The sequence below is a fragment of the Pelobates fuscus genome, chromosome 2 (assembly GCF_036172605.1).
Source record: "Pelobates fuscus isolate aPelFus1 chromosome 2, aPelFus1.pri, whole genome shotgun sequence".
Classification (NCBI taxonomy): Eukaryota; Metazoa; Chordata; class Amphibia; order Anura; family Pelobatidae; genus Pelobates; species Pelobates fuscus.
The window spans coordinates 394,941,069-394,956,351 of record NC_086318.1 but is presented as its reverse complement, the minus strand read 5'-3'; the positions used below and the strand labels follow the sequence as shown (position 1 = coordinate 394,956,351).

General features: G+C 41.7%; 1 protein-coding gene across 1 annotated transcript in view; it reads left to right on the top strand.

Moving 5' to 3' along the window:
* VASH2 (vasohibin 2) overlaps window positions 1-15,283 on the top strand; it is a 93,515-nt gene that overhangs the window by 29,258 nt on the left and 48,974 nt on the right. Inside the window, exon 3 of the mRNA XM_063443847.1 lies at window positions 5,604-5,692. Coding sequence (XP_063299917.1) covers window positions 5,604-5,692 — 89 coding nt within the window. The remainder of the gene's footprint in view (window positions 1-5,603; window positions 5,693-15,283) is intronic.

The window sequence follows — 15,283 nt, the reverse complement described above, 5'->3', positions numbered from 1 at the left end:
GCAAGGAGCAAGGGGAAACAGGTGAGTATAAAAACCCTAAGGTTCACTTTGATTGGCTCCTGTCATATCCACGCCCCCAAAACGTGAGTGAATGGGGAATGTGGCCTGACAGGGGCCAATGGGAGACTGATTCTAATTTAGTCTCCCACTGTCCCTTTAAGAGCGCGCCCGAGACGCGCGGCGCGCTCTTAGTGTCGGGCGGGACATGTGACCGCTTCTCGCGGTCACTGCCCGCCTGACTGATCCCATCGTTGGCTGAGCCGCGCGCGGCTCGTGCAGGAGCAGGACCGCGCGCGGCGAGAAGGGAGGACCCCGGCCGGCCCCTGGAGAGGGTAAGTACCGCTACACTCAGATGGCCACTGGGGGTGCTTCCTGGCTCAGTGCTGCACAGTAGGCAGCACTGCCGTTCAGCTGGAGATGCTGAATTTTCCTCATAGAGATGCATTGAGTCAATGCATCTATATGAGGAAGTGCTGATTGTCCAAAACGGCGTTTGGCCCCACCCCCTTGCCGATTATAGCCAATCCAATGCTTTTTCCATGGGAAAGCATTGGATTGGCTAAAAAGCGGCAATTCTGATAATGTCACCAAGGGGGCGGGGTCAGTGCCGGTAGACCTGCGCGGCGTTGGAAATAAGATGAGTTTTAATTCCTTTTAAGAGGGCGAAGGGAGGGGCAAGCCACCTAATTGGTGGGTTTAACACTATAGGGTCGGGAATACATGTTTGTGTTCCTGACCCTATAGTGTTCCTTTAATGTCAGAATAAAATAGCCCCATTGCTGTGTAATGTTCTTGTCATAGAATATTTGAAAAATTGCCGGCATTCTTTTCCCTGAGATTTTGTGCCTGCAGTACGTTGGGTATTAGCAATGCACAACTACACAGCATGTCCTACCAATAATTACAGCCTTTCATTCCGTATTTGCAGGGGCATGTGGGCTCGGGCACACCAGCTGCTTCAGAGTACATGAAGATTGCAGGTCTAGTACAGAACAGCTGGATTACTTATTACTGAATGCCGTTTATCACTTTTCCTTTGGCACTCAGATTACCGCAGAACTGAAGCAAGGCTTTAGTGAGGCATTGATAGAACCTTGTGTATCTTGTCTCGATGGCTGATAGCTGGGTTCCTGGGAGCTTTTTTAGGGTAGGATGAAAGTTTGTTGCTATTTCTTTAAGCATCTGTTTTTAATTTCCCTTCAACTACATTCTAAAATCCTGAGTACCTAGCCTGACACTTCACTTCCATCATTATACAATGATTTGATGATCAAGAAGACTGTGATACACATTATTAAACAATGTGCCCATAAATGTGTTAAGAGGGTCTGTGTTAATAAAGTCTGTTTCATGTTTAGGAGAGTTAACAAAAGAGGTTTATTCACTAAAAGGGGAATTGATGAGAAAATTTAAAATTACAGAAAACAATCTCCAGCTTTGATTTCAGATTGTCAGTTTCATGCATTGCGCATTATTTCTTCAAAGCCATCAAACCTTAGACGGCAATGATAACCTGTAAGCATTGGGCCATGTTGCCCATAGAGCTCTCCGCCTGTTGTAATCAAGCAAGCTTGGATGACACTGGACTAATAGTCTAAGCCAGGGATAGGCAACCTTCGGCACTCCAGATGTTGTGGACTGCATCCCCCATAATGCTCTTACACTCATAATGCTGACAAAGCATCATGGGAGGTGTAGTCCAAAACATCTGGAGTGCAGAAGGTTGCCTATGCCTGGCTCTAAGCTGTGACACTTCAGACTTATCTGACCAGCAGAAGAAAGGGGGGAAAGGCTGATTTCCATCTTGCTCACACTGCCTTGCACCCAGGGCATGTAGTTCTGGGCAGCCAGAACAGTCTGGGGGTGGGTGAGTTGGGACAAGTGCTGGGAGCATGTGATCTGCACCTCTGATGAGTGCAAACCACAGTAATCATTCCCTCACAGTTCTGGTGCTCACTGGGTCAGAGCTCAACCAGCGGTATTCAGAGTCTGCGCTCTGACTCACTGAGTGCTGAGACTGTGAGTGAGCAATTACTGTGGCTTGCACCCACCATAGAGTTTAACCCCCCCACCTCTTATCCACCGCCCCCCCTCCCCCATGGACCATAAGGTGTTTAGCAAAAACAGAGCACACACATTGCAAACACCTTACATATAGCCGGCACAGGCATACGAGCGTGTTACATACATTACACACCCACACAAATGGCACACACCGAATAAACACATTACACACATATTACATTAAACACACCACACACACAGCAAGCACACAAAACACACACATTACCCAGAACCAGCAAATATCACACACATTCACAGCCAGCACAAACACATTACACACAGCCAGGACACGACACACACATATTGTACATAACCAGGAGAATGGTTTTCAAAGTGGCTGCTTTTACCTTGGTGGTTCATTTGTGGTTAGGTTTGTGTCTTCTGTGCATCTCAAAGAGGGTGAACTCCAGAGTCAAGAGTATCGTAAATTTAAGATGTGTGTATTTATAATTATGACTTTACAGCCAAAAGATAAAATCTGGGACAATGTAATAGGCAGAGGAGAAGGTCCTTGTAGGGTCTTGTATGCATTGTGCATACAAAGATGAACTCTACTTGCATTAAAGACTGTTTTTAAAATGCTGATAGATCCATCCATATTTATTTGTGTAACTCAGATCCCTGCTTAATGCGAAGGCTAGAATTATGCTTCTTCCTCTAAAACTTAGCTTGTTTGTACGCAGTGTTAGGTTTGTGCAGTGTTAGGTTTGTGAATAACCTTTGTCATGCATGCAGGTTGGGAAAGTGTGAATGAGTGGGAAGCTGGGTGTTAAAATATGCGTATCAGCTCTAATACAAGAGTGCTAATTAATTCTCAGCTATTGCTTCTCAATGCCTGAAGGAAAGATCATCTAGCAATATTTCCACTATGTTACAATTTCAGCATGGTGTATACTGGCTTCTGTGCTGTTGCTTGACAACCAGTGTAAATGTCACACCATTCTATTCTTTGTCACCTGGTCCGGTTCTTACCGAATCATAGACAACCACATAAAAAAGACAACAAACAAACAAAACACGAGCCATTAAAGACAATCAAACAGCATTCACTGCAGATGGCTTTTCATGTTTTTATTTTATCGTTGTCGGTAAATATTGAAGCTTAGTTAATTTTAATTGTAAATAAAAGCAAACATATTTTCAAATTGGCAGTTACATATTTGCTTTTCTTTAATGGAAATATTAAAATGCTAGAAAGACTCCGCTATCTTCCATTGTATTCAAGGAACACTCCAAGCATTATCACCACTGTAGCAGCACACTGTGGTGGTTAAGGGGCCATAAGTGGGCTGACACCCACTCCAATTTAAATACCGGTAGTCAAACCATTTTAGAAAAGTTTGACTTTTGTTTACTGGGGATCCAGTGGGTGTAGCTCCCTGCTTCCACTACTTCCAATGATGAGGGAGCTTCTGTAGATCTGCCATGCGAGCTCATTGGCTGATAACGTTAGCTGAGTGCACTCGGCTAATGAGCTGAGCTGTACACTGCAGTGCTTGACTCAGACAGAGAGCTTCTGGTTTTCTGTCTGAAATAGTGGAGGCAAGGAACGTTGCCCAGTGGACTTAGTGGATTGGCTACATACAAGGAACGGGAGAGCCACTGTAGCTACTACAGTGTACTGCAGTAATTATAGTGCTTGGAGTACTCCTTTAAAGTGCATCACAAAGAGGGTGTTAAATGGTTTTACACCTTCCTCATCTAAGAGAGTTAAATAGAATTCTTATCTTAATGAATGTAATCCTGGTTATACTTTGGCACCCTTTCTGCTCTGAGAGGGGGATAGCCTCTGAAGTCTCATCATCCGAGTAATGCAACTTGGTTCCATAATATTATCGCGTTAGCCATTCACAGCATTATTCAGTGTAAAATGTAAATTAGAGGGAATAGCCGAAAATAGCCAAACTACAATCATAGCTACATTGAGAATTCTCTATCAGGGGTTTAATCACCAATTTAGTGTAGACTCGTCCAAATCCTGGCTTAAAACTCTGCTGAGGAGATCAGAGTGGTGCTCTGTTAAAGGAACACTCCAAACACCTAAGGCACTATATCTTGCTGGAATAATTTATGTGTGAAGAGTGTGTCTTTTTTCATGTTACAAAAAGTGAAGAGTTCGATAGAAATTGTCCCATTTATAAATGAACATTGTTACCCAGGCTGTCAATCAGACAAACGGTCAAGTTACTTCCTGGTTTGGTTAGCTCAGTGGAGCTAAACTCAAGGGGCAGGAAAATGCCCGGAGCACCTGCCTTGCAAAGTCTTTTCATTGAGTTGTATTGGAAAGTCTGTGATTGGACAGCCACAGAAAGTCTGGGCGGGGTTAGAATGGGGAGGGCTTGCAAAGGCTGATACAAGGATCTGCATTAATTGCCATCTGTTTTTAAATGTACCCTTCCCTTCCCCCCCCCCCCAAAAAAGCATAATAATATATAGTAATTGGGCAGTATGTATACTAAATAGTGATTTACATTTATTATTGTATTTTTTTTATTTGGGCAGTGGAGTATCCTTTACCACCACAACCTGTTTAGCCTTTCCTGCTGTCTGAATCCCACCCCTACTAAGTGAGCTTCTCCTGCAGTTGTGGGAAGAATGGGCCATTCTGCTAGGTTATACATAAACAGGACTGACAAGACATTTATTGTATGATTTAACACCTTAACTTAAAAATGGACTTCTTTAAAATATACCGCTAAGTACGTTCAGTGAGCAAGCTCTGTGAGTTTATACTATGAATTCTAAAGGTTGCACAGAAAGCCACACAGGAAAAGGTGTTACATTTTGCCGGTTTCTTCGATTTTTATTTTTTTTAAAGTCTTTTTTGTTCTGCGTTATCACGTGCGGCACAATTCAAAAATAGCAGCAGCAGATAGGTGTGAGTGCATTCTCTACCTGCAGTGTTAGCATTCAGATAAACATCATAGTCTGTCTATAAAAAAGCAGCAGAACTAGCCATTTTCAAATTGAACCACAACTAGAAATGGCAAGTAATGCAATAGTGAAAAACAAAACGACTTTTCTAAAGAATATATATTTTTTCCATGTCAAACCACAAAAAAAAACCCCAAAAAACTACTACTGGTTCAGAAATCCAAGATCTTCCTCCAAGAGCACAGTGACTCATTCTTTAATGCTGTGTCTGAGAAAATCTGAAAAAAAATATAAAATATTCAAAAGATTTATTCACCAAGCTCGGAATTGTTACAAATTGAGAAGGGAACTTGGAATTTTAGGTGAAAAATGATTTAATTGGGAGTATGACTTCAATTCAGTTATTTCGACCTAAAGTATGTCATTCTTTTGTTGGTCCTTCCAGTTCTTGGAGTAGTGAAGATATAAATATAATAATTTAATCTCAATGACTTTAAGTGGAAGGTTTAATATTCCATGTTTGGCTGTCCATGTGGTGCTCATTGACTTGCCATTAAGCCAAAGCACGCTTTTATCATAAAACTGCTCATTATTATGGACCAATGTTTTATAAATCAACATGAAATGTTTAAAATATTTGATTCCTTTTTTTCTTGTCTCCTCAGCCTTCAGTGCCAGCAGTGCCAACCTATAAAGCGCCCATGCCCATCCTGGACTGGCTCCAAGCTGTACAAAGATACATGAAATTGCTGCAGTATCCTTCATGCTATTTGTCCAGTTAAAACTTATTTATAAACTCAATGACTTCGCAGTCAGCAGATCGCCCGACTTATTCACATTCAGAACTTCTCACAATTATTTCATTGTTCCCAAACTAGTGGAACTGGCTAGTCTTCGAGCTTTCCGTGTGTACTATTTGTGTTTCCAGAATTTAACTATTACTATGTGAAATATCCCTTCTCAATAATGATATATCTTCTTGAATGGTTTCTATAACCCTTTTCTACAGTATGTGTTTTTAACTTTGTAATGCCCTATTGGGCACTATTACCCTTGTACATCCCCCTTTTTTCATGTAAAAAAACCAAAACTATTAAATACGATAAAACTTGTATTGAATCCAGCGCCGGTGATGTTTATGTAGAGGTTCTCCTCCTTCTCATAGATAAACATTTTTATTTTTTTTGAATTCTTTATTTTTGTGTGCATGTTATACATATTAATGTCGGACGCCACAACAGCGTATCATAGAACATACTTACAGTAAACAGTGGCATGAAATCTTGCACATTTTTAGATAAATCTAACAGTCATCCGGTAGGCTAAACATTGAGGTCATTGGGATAAAATGATAAGGTTAACGCTGAACGGAGTTAAAGTAGGTAAGTTATCACTGTTGGTCGTATTCTGAATTTGCCAGGTTAGTGTGCCAGCTGTGTAGTCATTATAGGTAGTTTAGTTGAGTTTTGTTTTGTAGGGGCGTAACAGCGTGCGTTAGAAACTGCAGTGAGTCACAGTATCTTTCCGTGAACTATGCAAAGTTTGGAATTGTGGTTTTTCTTGTATCATGTAATTACAGTGCTGCCTAGCATATTGGTACTAATCCGCCAGAGAGCACTGTGAACAGAGTGTGGGACTTTATACAGGCTTGTGCTGTGGCATATGTAGGTATCGTCTGTGTGTTAGGTAGGTTAAGCGAGCTAGCGGTGCCGTGCTATGCCTGTTATGCAGGCCGGTGTGGTTTATGTAGTAATGTTAGGTATAGCCTGGATTTAAGTAGCACCATGGTGAATTAGAAGCATGTTAGTCTGCTATCCCTCTGGGTGTATCCGAGTGTGCGTTGTTAGAGAGAGGTCCACTAAAACTGTTTGTGACCCTTGGTACAGATTAAGGTCTAAAGCTGGCGGATTGTTAGTCTGTCTGTTACCATTAGACCCATTGATTTGTGGAGTTATAGGCTGCAGGTGTAACTCTGGCCGAATCGGTCAGTGATTTATACTAATGAGCATGAGTATTGAACAGTAAAATAAAACAAACATAACCTAAATCTATGTTACATGCAGGGTTATACATAGTGTGGTGTACTGCAATTGGTCGGGTAGCATATTTACGAGTTATTACAGGAGAAGGAACCACTGTATGCTGGAAAAGTCCTGGTGTTTCCGATATGCTCCTCAGGTAAGACAGTTGTTAGTTATCCTGCCTGTAGAATAGTAGGGGAGGCAGAGACAAAAAGTTTACCTCCTCCCATGAACAATAACATGGAGCGGCAAGGTTGAGTCGACAAGTTCGATTCAGTGTTCTCCGGTGTTAGGGGGTTGGTAACATGGATTACTAAACTGCGGTGGGTTGTCCTGACGCTTTCAGCCGGTGCACGTACCATGTGTCAGTCTCGGGCGTGCATGCAAGTGGGGGTTTAAAACTTTGTTGAACTTGGGTTTCGCTGGTGGAGGGTGAGAGGTGTCATCTTGAAGTCTATAGTCCCAGGTAGCTCAAGTCGGCAGGGTGGTCGGTGTTGGTCCCAGAGGTGCTCTCGGGGTGAACTCCCGTACGGTAGCTGGGTTGATCGTGGACAGTCCCGATCTCTTCACGGGTGCTGTTTGAAGTATACCCGCAGATAGCAGGAGTGCTTCCAGTTCTTGGTAGCTCTGTATTTTATGCAAGGTCTCATTAAGAGTAATTAGTACTGCTCGCGGGGTCCCCCAGCGGTAGGGCAGCTCTCTGGTGCGGAGGTGTTGCAACAGCGGTTGTAAAGATTTCCGCCAAGTAAGCGTATTCCTGGTGATGTCCTGGAAAAAGGTAAGTTTGCTGCCCTCAAACGTTAAGGGAGTTTTGCCCCTCAGTGTGGTTTGAAGAGCCGCTTTATCCGATATGCTCTGGAAGCGAATGATAAGGTCCGCGTCTGATGTAGTGGGGTAGCTCAGTGAGGCTCACCGAGTCTGGAATCCCCCTTATCTTCAGGTTGTGGCGTCTCCTTTGGTCCTCCATTGCATCCATGCGGTCTGCTGTGGCCTGTTGCTGCTTTGCTAGGTCCGCCACTTGTTGCTCTACCGCCGTTAGCCTGGAGTCCTGGGTGCTCGCACGGGCCTCTAGTTGGGTGATCTTCGACTGGGCCCCTTCTATGGCTGCTTTAAAATAGGCCATGTCTGCGGACAGGTCTTTGCGTAGTTTGGCTAGCATTTCTCTAAGCTGGCTTGCAGTGACCGGGTCTCCGGGTGAGTTGGTCACGTGTTGTTTTTTGGTGTCGGTCTGAAGGACGCCCCCTCCATCAGGTCTGTGTCAAAGTCCTCCGAGGAGTACGAGGCGAAATCGTCCTCCAGCGCCATCTTGGACCATGCGGCCTGTTGCGTGTTCCTCAGCATTTCGGCGATATCCCGTCCGGGAGGGCTTTTGTCCGCCTTTGGTTTCTTGGATTTTCTGCCCATGTTTTGCCTTACTTCCGTGGTCGGGTTATTAAAGAGGTTCTCTTGTGGATTACACTGTTTATGGTTCTATTTAGGCGATTTGGTGCCGGAGCTCACTGAGATGCGACCGCTTCGTTGCGCTGCTGGCTCCGCCCCCCCATTCATCCATAGATAAACATTTTGTTTGACTTTTCTCTGTGGCCCAGAGCACGTGTGAACTTTAAGCTGGTTAGAAAGTGGTTGGTGGACAAGGAGTGTGATTTAAACACATTTTTATACTAAGCAGTGGAAGTCATGTATTCTGGGGATGCAACTATTCTCTGGCATAAAATGGCATATTTCCCTGGATGTGGAGCGATTCAGCCACCATAACTCTATTGGTTTGTGCTCCACAAGAAACTCCAATCCTATATAGCAAGCCGGTAACCAACCTTATGCTGATGAGTTGAATTAACAACTATTGTGGACACCAGAGACAAGTCGCTGGCAAACGCATATGCTTGCATTCTGCAGAACGAAAACAGGACGTTTTCTCCATCCGAGAGCACTGGATGCTCTGGAAGTGCATCACACTAACACACATATTTGGGGGAGGATAGGGGGGAGGGAGAGAGTTGGCATTCGTGATTCACCCTCTTTATGGCTTTCTGTTCTGCCTTTAATTGCCCAGGCTGAATTTTTTTTCCAGTCCTGCACATACAGTGAGGGGAAAAAGTATTTGATCCCCTGCTGATTTTAAACGTTTGCCCACTGACAAAGAAATGATCAGTCTATCATTTTAATGGTAGGCGTATTTTAACAGTGAGAGACAGAATAACAAAAACAACAACAAGAAAATCAAGAAAAACGCATGTCAAAAAAGTCATAAATTGATTTGCATGTCAATACTTTTTTCCCTCACTGTATCTACCTTAACAATGAACATTTAAACAGCTTTGCACTGTAATGTAGGGATCATGTCTCAAAAAAATTGTAGAACCCTCAGTTTTGCAAACTATTCACTCAACCAAAATAACATTAAAACAAGCACAAACATTTTTTGCGATTTTCATGAGAATCAGAAGGCCAGGAAGCACAGTTCGGAAATGTTTCCAAATTTTTGTCCGTGCCAACGTCACACATTTTATATGTATAATCTTTACTTGGTTTGTTAAATCAATCACACAGATCTTTGCAGTATTTTTGGACTGTTTATTGTCCAGATGCAGGACCTTACATGGTCCAGATGGTGAGATAAGAAGTTTAAGTGTTCTACACCCTCTTCCTTTAGTTAAAGATACTTCCCTCCTGTTCACATTTCAGATTTTCCCCAAATATTCCAAGGGAGAGGCAGCTGATTACATTTACACTGTGTTGGACTGTGCGTAAAAATAAATAAATTATGTAATACAATAGCAGTCCTCGGAGGCCAGGATAAGCTTTAAGTCGTTAGACAGCTGTACTCTCACGTCTGTAACCTGCTGTCTTCCAATGCTCGTTGGTAACATGTAGAGTAGAGAAAGTTTGTTGATGAAAAGTCCATTTTGTGTTAAATGTGATTTATGTTCTGTTTTTCTTTGATTAATTTCGAAACATCAATTTATACTTGTGTCTGTATTGAACGCACTCCCCATTCCAAAAACTCCAGTTTGTTCTTAATTATTGACAGCTCCTGCATACTTGTGAAAATAATTTAGTAGGACTCTGTCTATAATATCTCTCCACAGATTTTTGGCAAATTGGGGGAGTGCTTAGCAATATTTATTTAACATATTGTGAATACACAAGAGTTTGTAACAGGCAAAATAATTGCTTTGGGGGTTTGTCCACCAAATACATAATTTTGTGCTTTGACAAGAAAGCTGAATAAAATATCAGATTTGGAATAATTCAGAACCTTGGCGGAGTTGAAGATTTTTTCATTTGCGTCCTACACCTTTTCTAATCAGTAGTGATGCAAGTCACTATAAAAAGATGAAGCATTGCTTCTCTGAAAATTACATTATTGAATGAAACATTGAAAATCACCTATAATTTGTGTTAACCTTTTTTTACCATGATGTTCCATTTTTTCAAAATGTATATTAAATTTTTTTAGCAAATGACAATCCAGTTCAGTCCTGGCACAGTCAGGGCACAGATTGCAGATGAGGAGATATAGAAACATTGTTTGTGTTTGTGACAGGTGCAACAAGCCGATCTAACAGCAGTGTGAGTGAGTGAGGGAATATGGAGACACACATTCCACATTCTAGCTAAATACAGCAGTGTGGCTCTTTACATTTAATTTTATTTTTTAGAGCTCAAGAAAATGTTTTAAAATTATAGAAATAAATAGAACCCTGAAAATTACCCAGAGCTTGTGTGAACCTTTTATTTTCCTTTTTTTTTTACATTCATGTTTAAAGATATAGAAAATGTCCCAATATTCCAGTTGAGTCCAGGGTACACATTACTAGTGAGGTGAAATAGATACATTGTTCCATTTTCCCTCCGTATGCTGACTGCCAGGTGCAAAGAACAGTGTTGATAACAACTGACAGAGAGCCAAGATGGAGGCGCCCAGTCGCAGGATAAAAGATAAAATATGGATTTCTAAATGTAATTTTATTTTTCACACCTGACAAAATATATATTAGTTTACTATAATAAAAAAGTAAATATGATGTTAAAAAAATCCTTTGAGTTTCAGTTCCCCTTTAAGCCCCGAAACCCCTTTGAGCACAGATGCAGAATAAAATATCAGTTCGTACCCACACCTATATAACTGATAACACGGGAGGATGCTCGGTCGGATTCAGTATTTTAAGCAGCTTTAGTCTCACTAATTTGGAGTTCACACCTCCTGTTGCTCGCTGGCAGCATCCCTCTCCCTTATACAGTTTGCATATTGCTGGCAAACATCCTCTTCTGTTACTGGGTCACTACTTTTCTTGTGCCAAAAACATGGACGCAAAAGCATTCTTTCCCCATGCAGACACTTGCTTGTGCTTTGCTGCGATGAGCATGTTTCAGACCATTCTTTGTAATACAAGACTGGAACGATCCGTCAAAAATACCAGCTAACAGGAGTCAGCGAGCAGCTGCTTCACACATTTCATCTTCCATGCTGAGAAACAGCTGCTTCGCTCGGCCGTCTTGAAAATATATATCAAATACTCCCGGGAAATAAATACAATGGGGGTACCTCTAATGTAATAAGTACTGCGTCTGCCACCTTCAACATACTTGGTACTTACTGCAAAATACAAATAACATTAAGAATAAAAAAGGGAGCTGAACCCAATTATTAACCGAGTTGAAGGAAGAAAAGGGAATCCTATCAGGCCTGTTAATCGTTACGAAAAAGAACAAGAAAATCATGTTTGTCATTAATAATGATCATTAAAATGGTAAGTTAAAACATGCAAATTCTAAGCACAAAAAATTATTTTGTGGAAATGTGGCTTTTTTTTTATTTAGTCACCTCCTGTCTGCCAAGGTCTCTGGATACCTATTTGAAAAGACAAGATGTAATCCAAACAGAAAGGCCTGAAAGGGTTGCTGTAAACTTGTTTTCCCCCTTTTTTATTTTTTGTTTGAGTCCCAATTGGGCTCTATTATGTATGTCCAACCTCCCCCTCAGTTTTATATGAAAAACCCTATTATATAATCTTAAAACTTACCTGGAATCCAGTGCCGGGTGAAGCTCCCACCACTAGATTCAACGCCTCCATCCCACATCACTGGTGTCTGATCAGTGGCTCGAAGCGCATGCGCGGGAAACAATGCACACAGGTCCAGCTTTACTTGACTTAAAGGAACACTATAGGGTCAGGAACAAAAACATGTATTCCTGACCCTATAGTATTAAAACCACAATCTAACCACGCTGGAGGAAGCCAAAGGCTTAGCTCCGAGATGATACATTGTGTTACCCTTATACTTATCTCAGACAGTCCATTCTATGTAACACTAGGGTAAACTAGCTCTAACTGTGATCCATACCAAAAATATCTCTTATCCCGTGTTTCTCTGCGTATTGCAGAAAGGTAAATGAAATGTGTAAAATGTATCAATCTCGGACATCGCAATGCTCGCACAAATTCTTTGAATCTCCAGAGGCATCAATGTACCTCCATGGCATTGAAAGGTTTGATACTTTTTTTTTTTTTATTAACAGTTCATATTTTAAAGAAATTTTTCCACTGGCAGTAACTCAAAGTTTCTGCGCGGCCCATGTTCTCCTGTGAACACTGCGTTATTTTGGTTCTCTCTGTTCTGTAGATTGGCCACAGGAGGTTCGGCAGTAATTAATTACATTGCTGTGCTTTCTTATTTGGTATTGTAAAATAGAAGTAATGGATTTTGAGAATTTGGGTTTTCCTGTCACTTTCTTTTCATATTACAATCCTTTGCAGAGACTGATTTTCACCTGACCCACTGGAGAGCTGTTGGGTAGGCGAGAGGGTTGTAGTTAGGTTGTGAAAGTAGTACAGTTTAAAAAACATTTCTTTAGCTTAGCCCAGGCTTCCCCAAACTCCGGCCCTCCAGATGTTGTAGGACTACAACTCCCATGATTCTATGAATTAAATAGGCTGAGAATCGTGGGAGTTGTAGTTCAGCAACATCTGGAGGGCTGGAGTTTGGGGAAGCCTGGCTTAGCCTCTTATTTCTCATCCATCTATACAGTAAAACTAGAATTCAGTCGGTAATACACTGGGGGGTGTTTTTGCAGCCTGGCCTAGATCTGTAGGCCCTAAGGTACAATCTGAGCAATTAGAGCATGCGTTACCTTGGGAGACATTCATGTTTAATACATTTTTCCCCATCCCACAATGCATACAGAACCACATGGGGTGATTGGATGAACAATGCACATTCTGCAGCTTTGGGGATGTTCAAGAATTCTTATTTTTTTGCAGGAAGTAATTTACTAACATCCATAGGAGCGCAGTACTACAAATAGCCTCCGCACCCCATACAGTGTTAATTTCGTTGGCTAACAATTTTCGTCAGATTTAGTCAACGAAAATATTGGAGATCTAGTCGACTAAAACTAAAACAATTCAGATGACTAAAATACGACTAAAACTAAAATGGCTTTTTAATCAAAAGACTATGACTAAAACTAAATTGAAATTTGCCGCCAAAATTTACACTGACCTTATATCACACGCTGCTACTGTATATGCCAGTTTCCAGCTTATCTAAAACAAAAGTATTCGGTAGGTGCAATTGAAGTATTATGGTGGCAATCCAACCTCAATGAAATGAATGACATAATGAATCATTCAGCTTCTTATCTGTAATAGCTAGTACCCTATTTGTATTGCTGTGCACAAACTGAAGGTGGGCAGATTTCCCCTTAAAAGTTGGTTTCACGCACAGTAGTTTTGACATTAAAGGGACACTCCACTGCCCAGATACAACAATATATAAATATCACTATTTAGTAGATATCGCATTTCTTTTTTTTTTTTTTTTTTATTATTCAAGGTTTTTAATGATGACATTCAGTAAACACAGGTACAGTTGTAGACTTAACAAGTCATAGTGCGTCGCTGGGCAAGACAGCCAGATATACAGTTTGGGTTGTAGATTACAGATGTACATTGTATGTGTTACAGGTCATATATTAGGCGTTATCAGCTGTACTTTACAGTTCCTTGGTGCGAGTAACTTGCGAAGTAGAGTATGTAGTGAGAGTTAGCCACGTGCAGTGGCATTAGTGGATTGCATAGTGCTGGTAAGGTGTTGGCTGAACTATGGGACTTGGATTGTAGAACTTGGCGTTCAGAGGTGGGAAGGGGAGGTTCACTGGCAGCAGGGAGACGCAGGCTTGAGGTCCCCCGTGGGCAGGTCTGTTCGGGGCCCTTCAGGTGGAGTCTAAGGAGCAGTTTGTCGATAGGTTGGTGTGTAGTATGACCGGGAGGGCCGTCGCTGGGTTTCTGTCCTGTGTTTGTGGTTGTCAAGTGGGTCCCCTCGGTCATGGTCGCCCTCCCCTAGTGCCCTTGGGTCCTGGTTGTTTGGGCGCCGCGGGTCGGTGTGCTATTCGGTTGGGGTGTTACTGATGAAAAAGAACCAACAAATATAAACACCACAAAGTAGTGTAAAATTACTTAACGTTGGTTAATGTGCAGCCTCCCGGGATCGTTATCCACAACAAACGATCTTTACAAATACAAAAAAACACAACCAAAGCGGGATATGGCTGAAAATTCTATAAAGAGAACATACAAAAAAACACAATAGTGTGATACAGTAAATACAATGTATCTTGCGCTAGTAATAAATGCACTCACGAGATGATGAAGATAAAAGCGCTCATAAAGTGCCTCCCCTGATGGTATGGGGGGCTAGTAATCTCCCTTCCAATACGGAATAGCTGAAAGGTACACGGAACTCCAAATAGGATCAAACTCCCAAAAAATGTTTTATTATATAAAAGGTGAAATAAACACCATTAAGATCAAAATGTGGTATTAGGTCCTACGCCTTTCGTTCAAAACATGAACTTCATCAGGGACCGCAACAAAAAATAACCACATACAATCTTACAAGCAGTAAAATCATACATCCTACTCCCCCCTTAATACAATCCCTTTAAATAGGGCTAGTCCCAATGTTCAATTAAACAGTACTGATTAATTGAACATTGGGACTAGCCCTATTTAAAGGGATTGTATTAAGGGGAGAGTAGGATGTATGATTTACTGTATCACACTATTGTGTTTTTTTGTATGTTCTCTTTATAGAATTTTCAGCCGTATCCCGCTTTGGTTGTGGTTTTTTGTGTTACTGATGTGTCTGGTGTCTGTCTAAGTCGGTATTGTGCTCAGGTTAGTGTCGGAGGGGTCGTTTTCGGGTGGGTGGTACTCCGGATCGTGAGCATCGGTCGGTGTCTTGTGTTGTAGTGTGGTTGGTTTTGAGCATAGGGTTTATGTTGTGCCCGGTGTGTTTAGGGTCGTGTGGGTTCATTC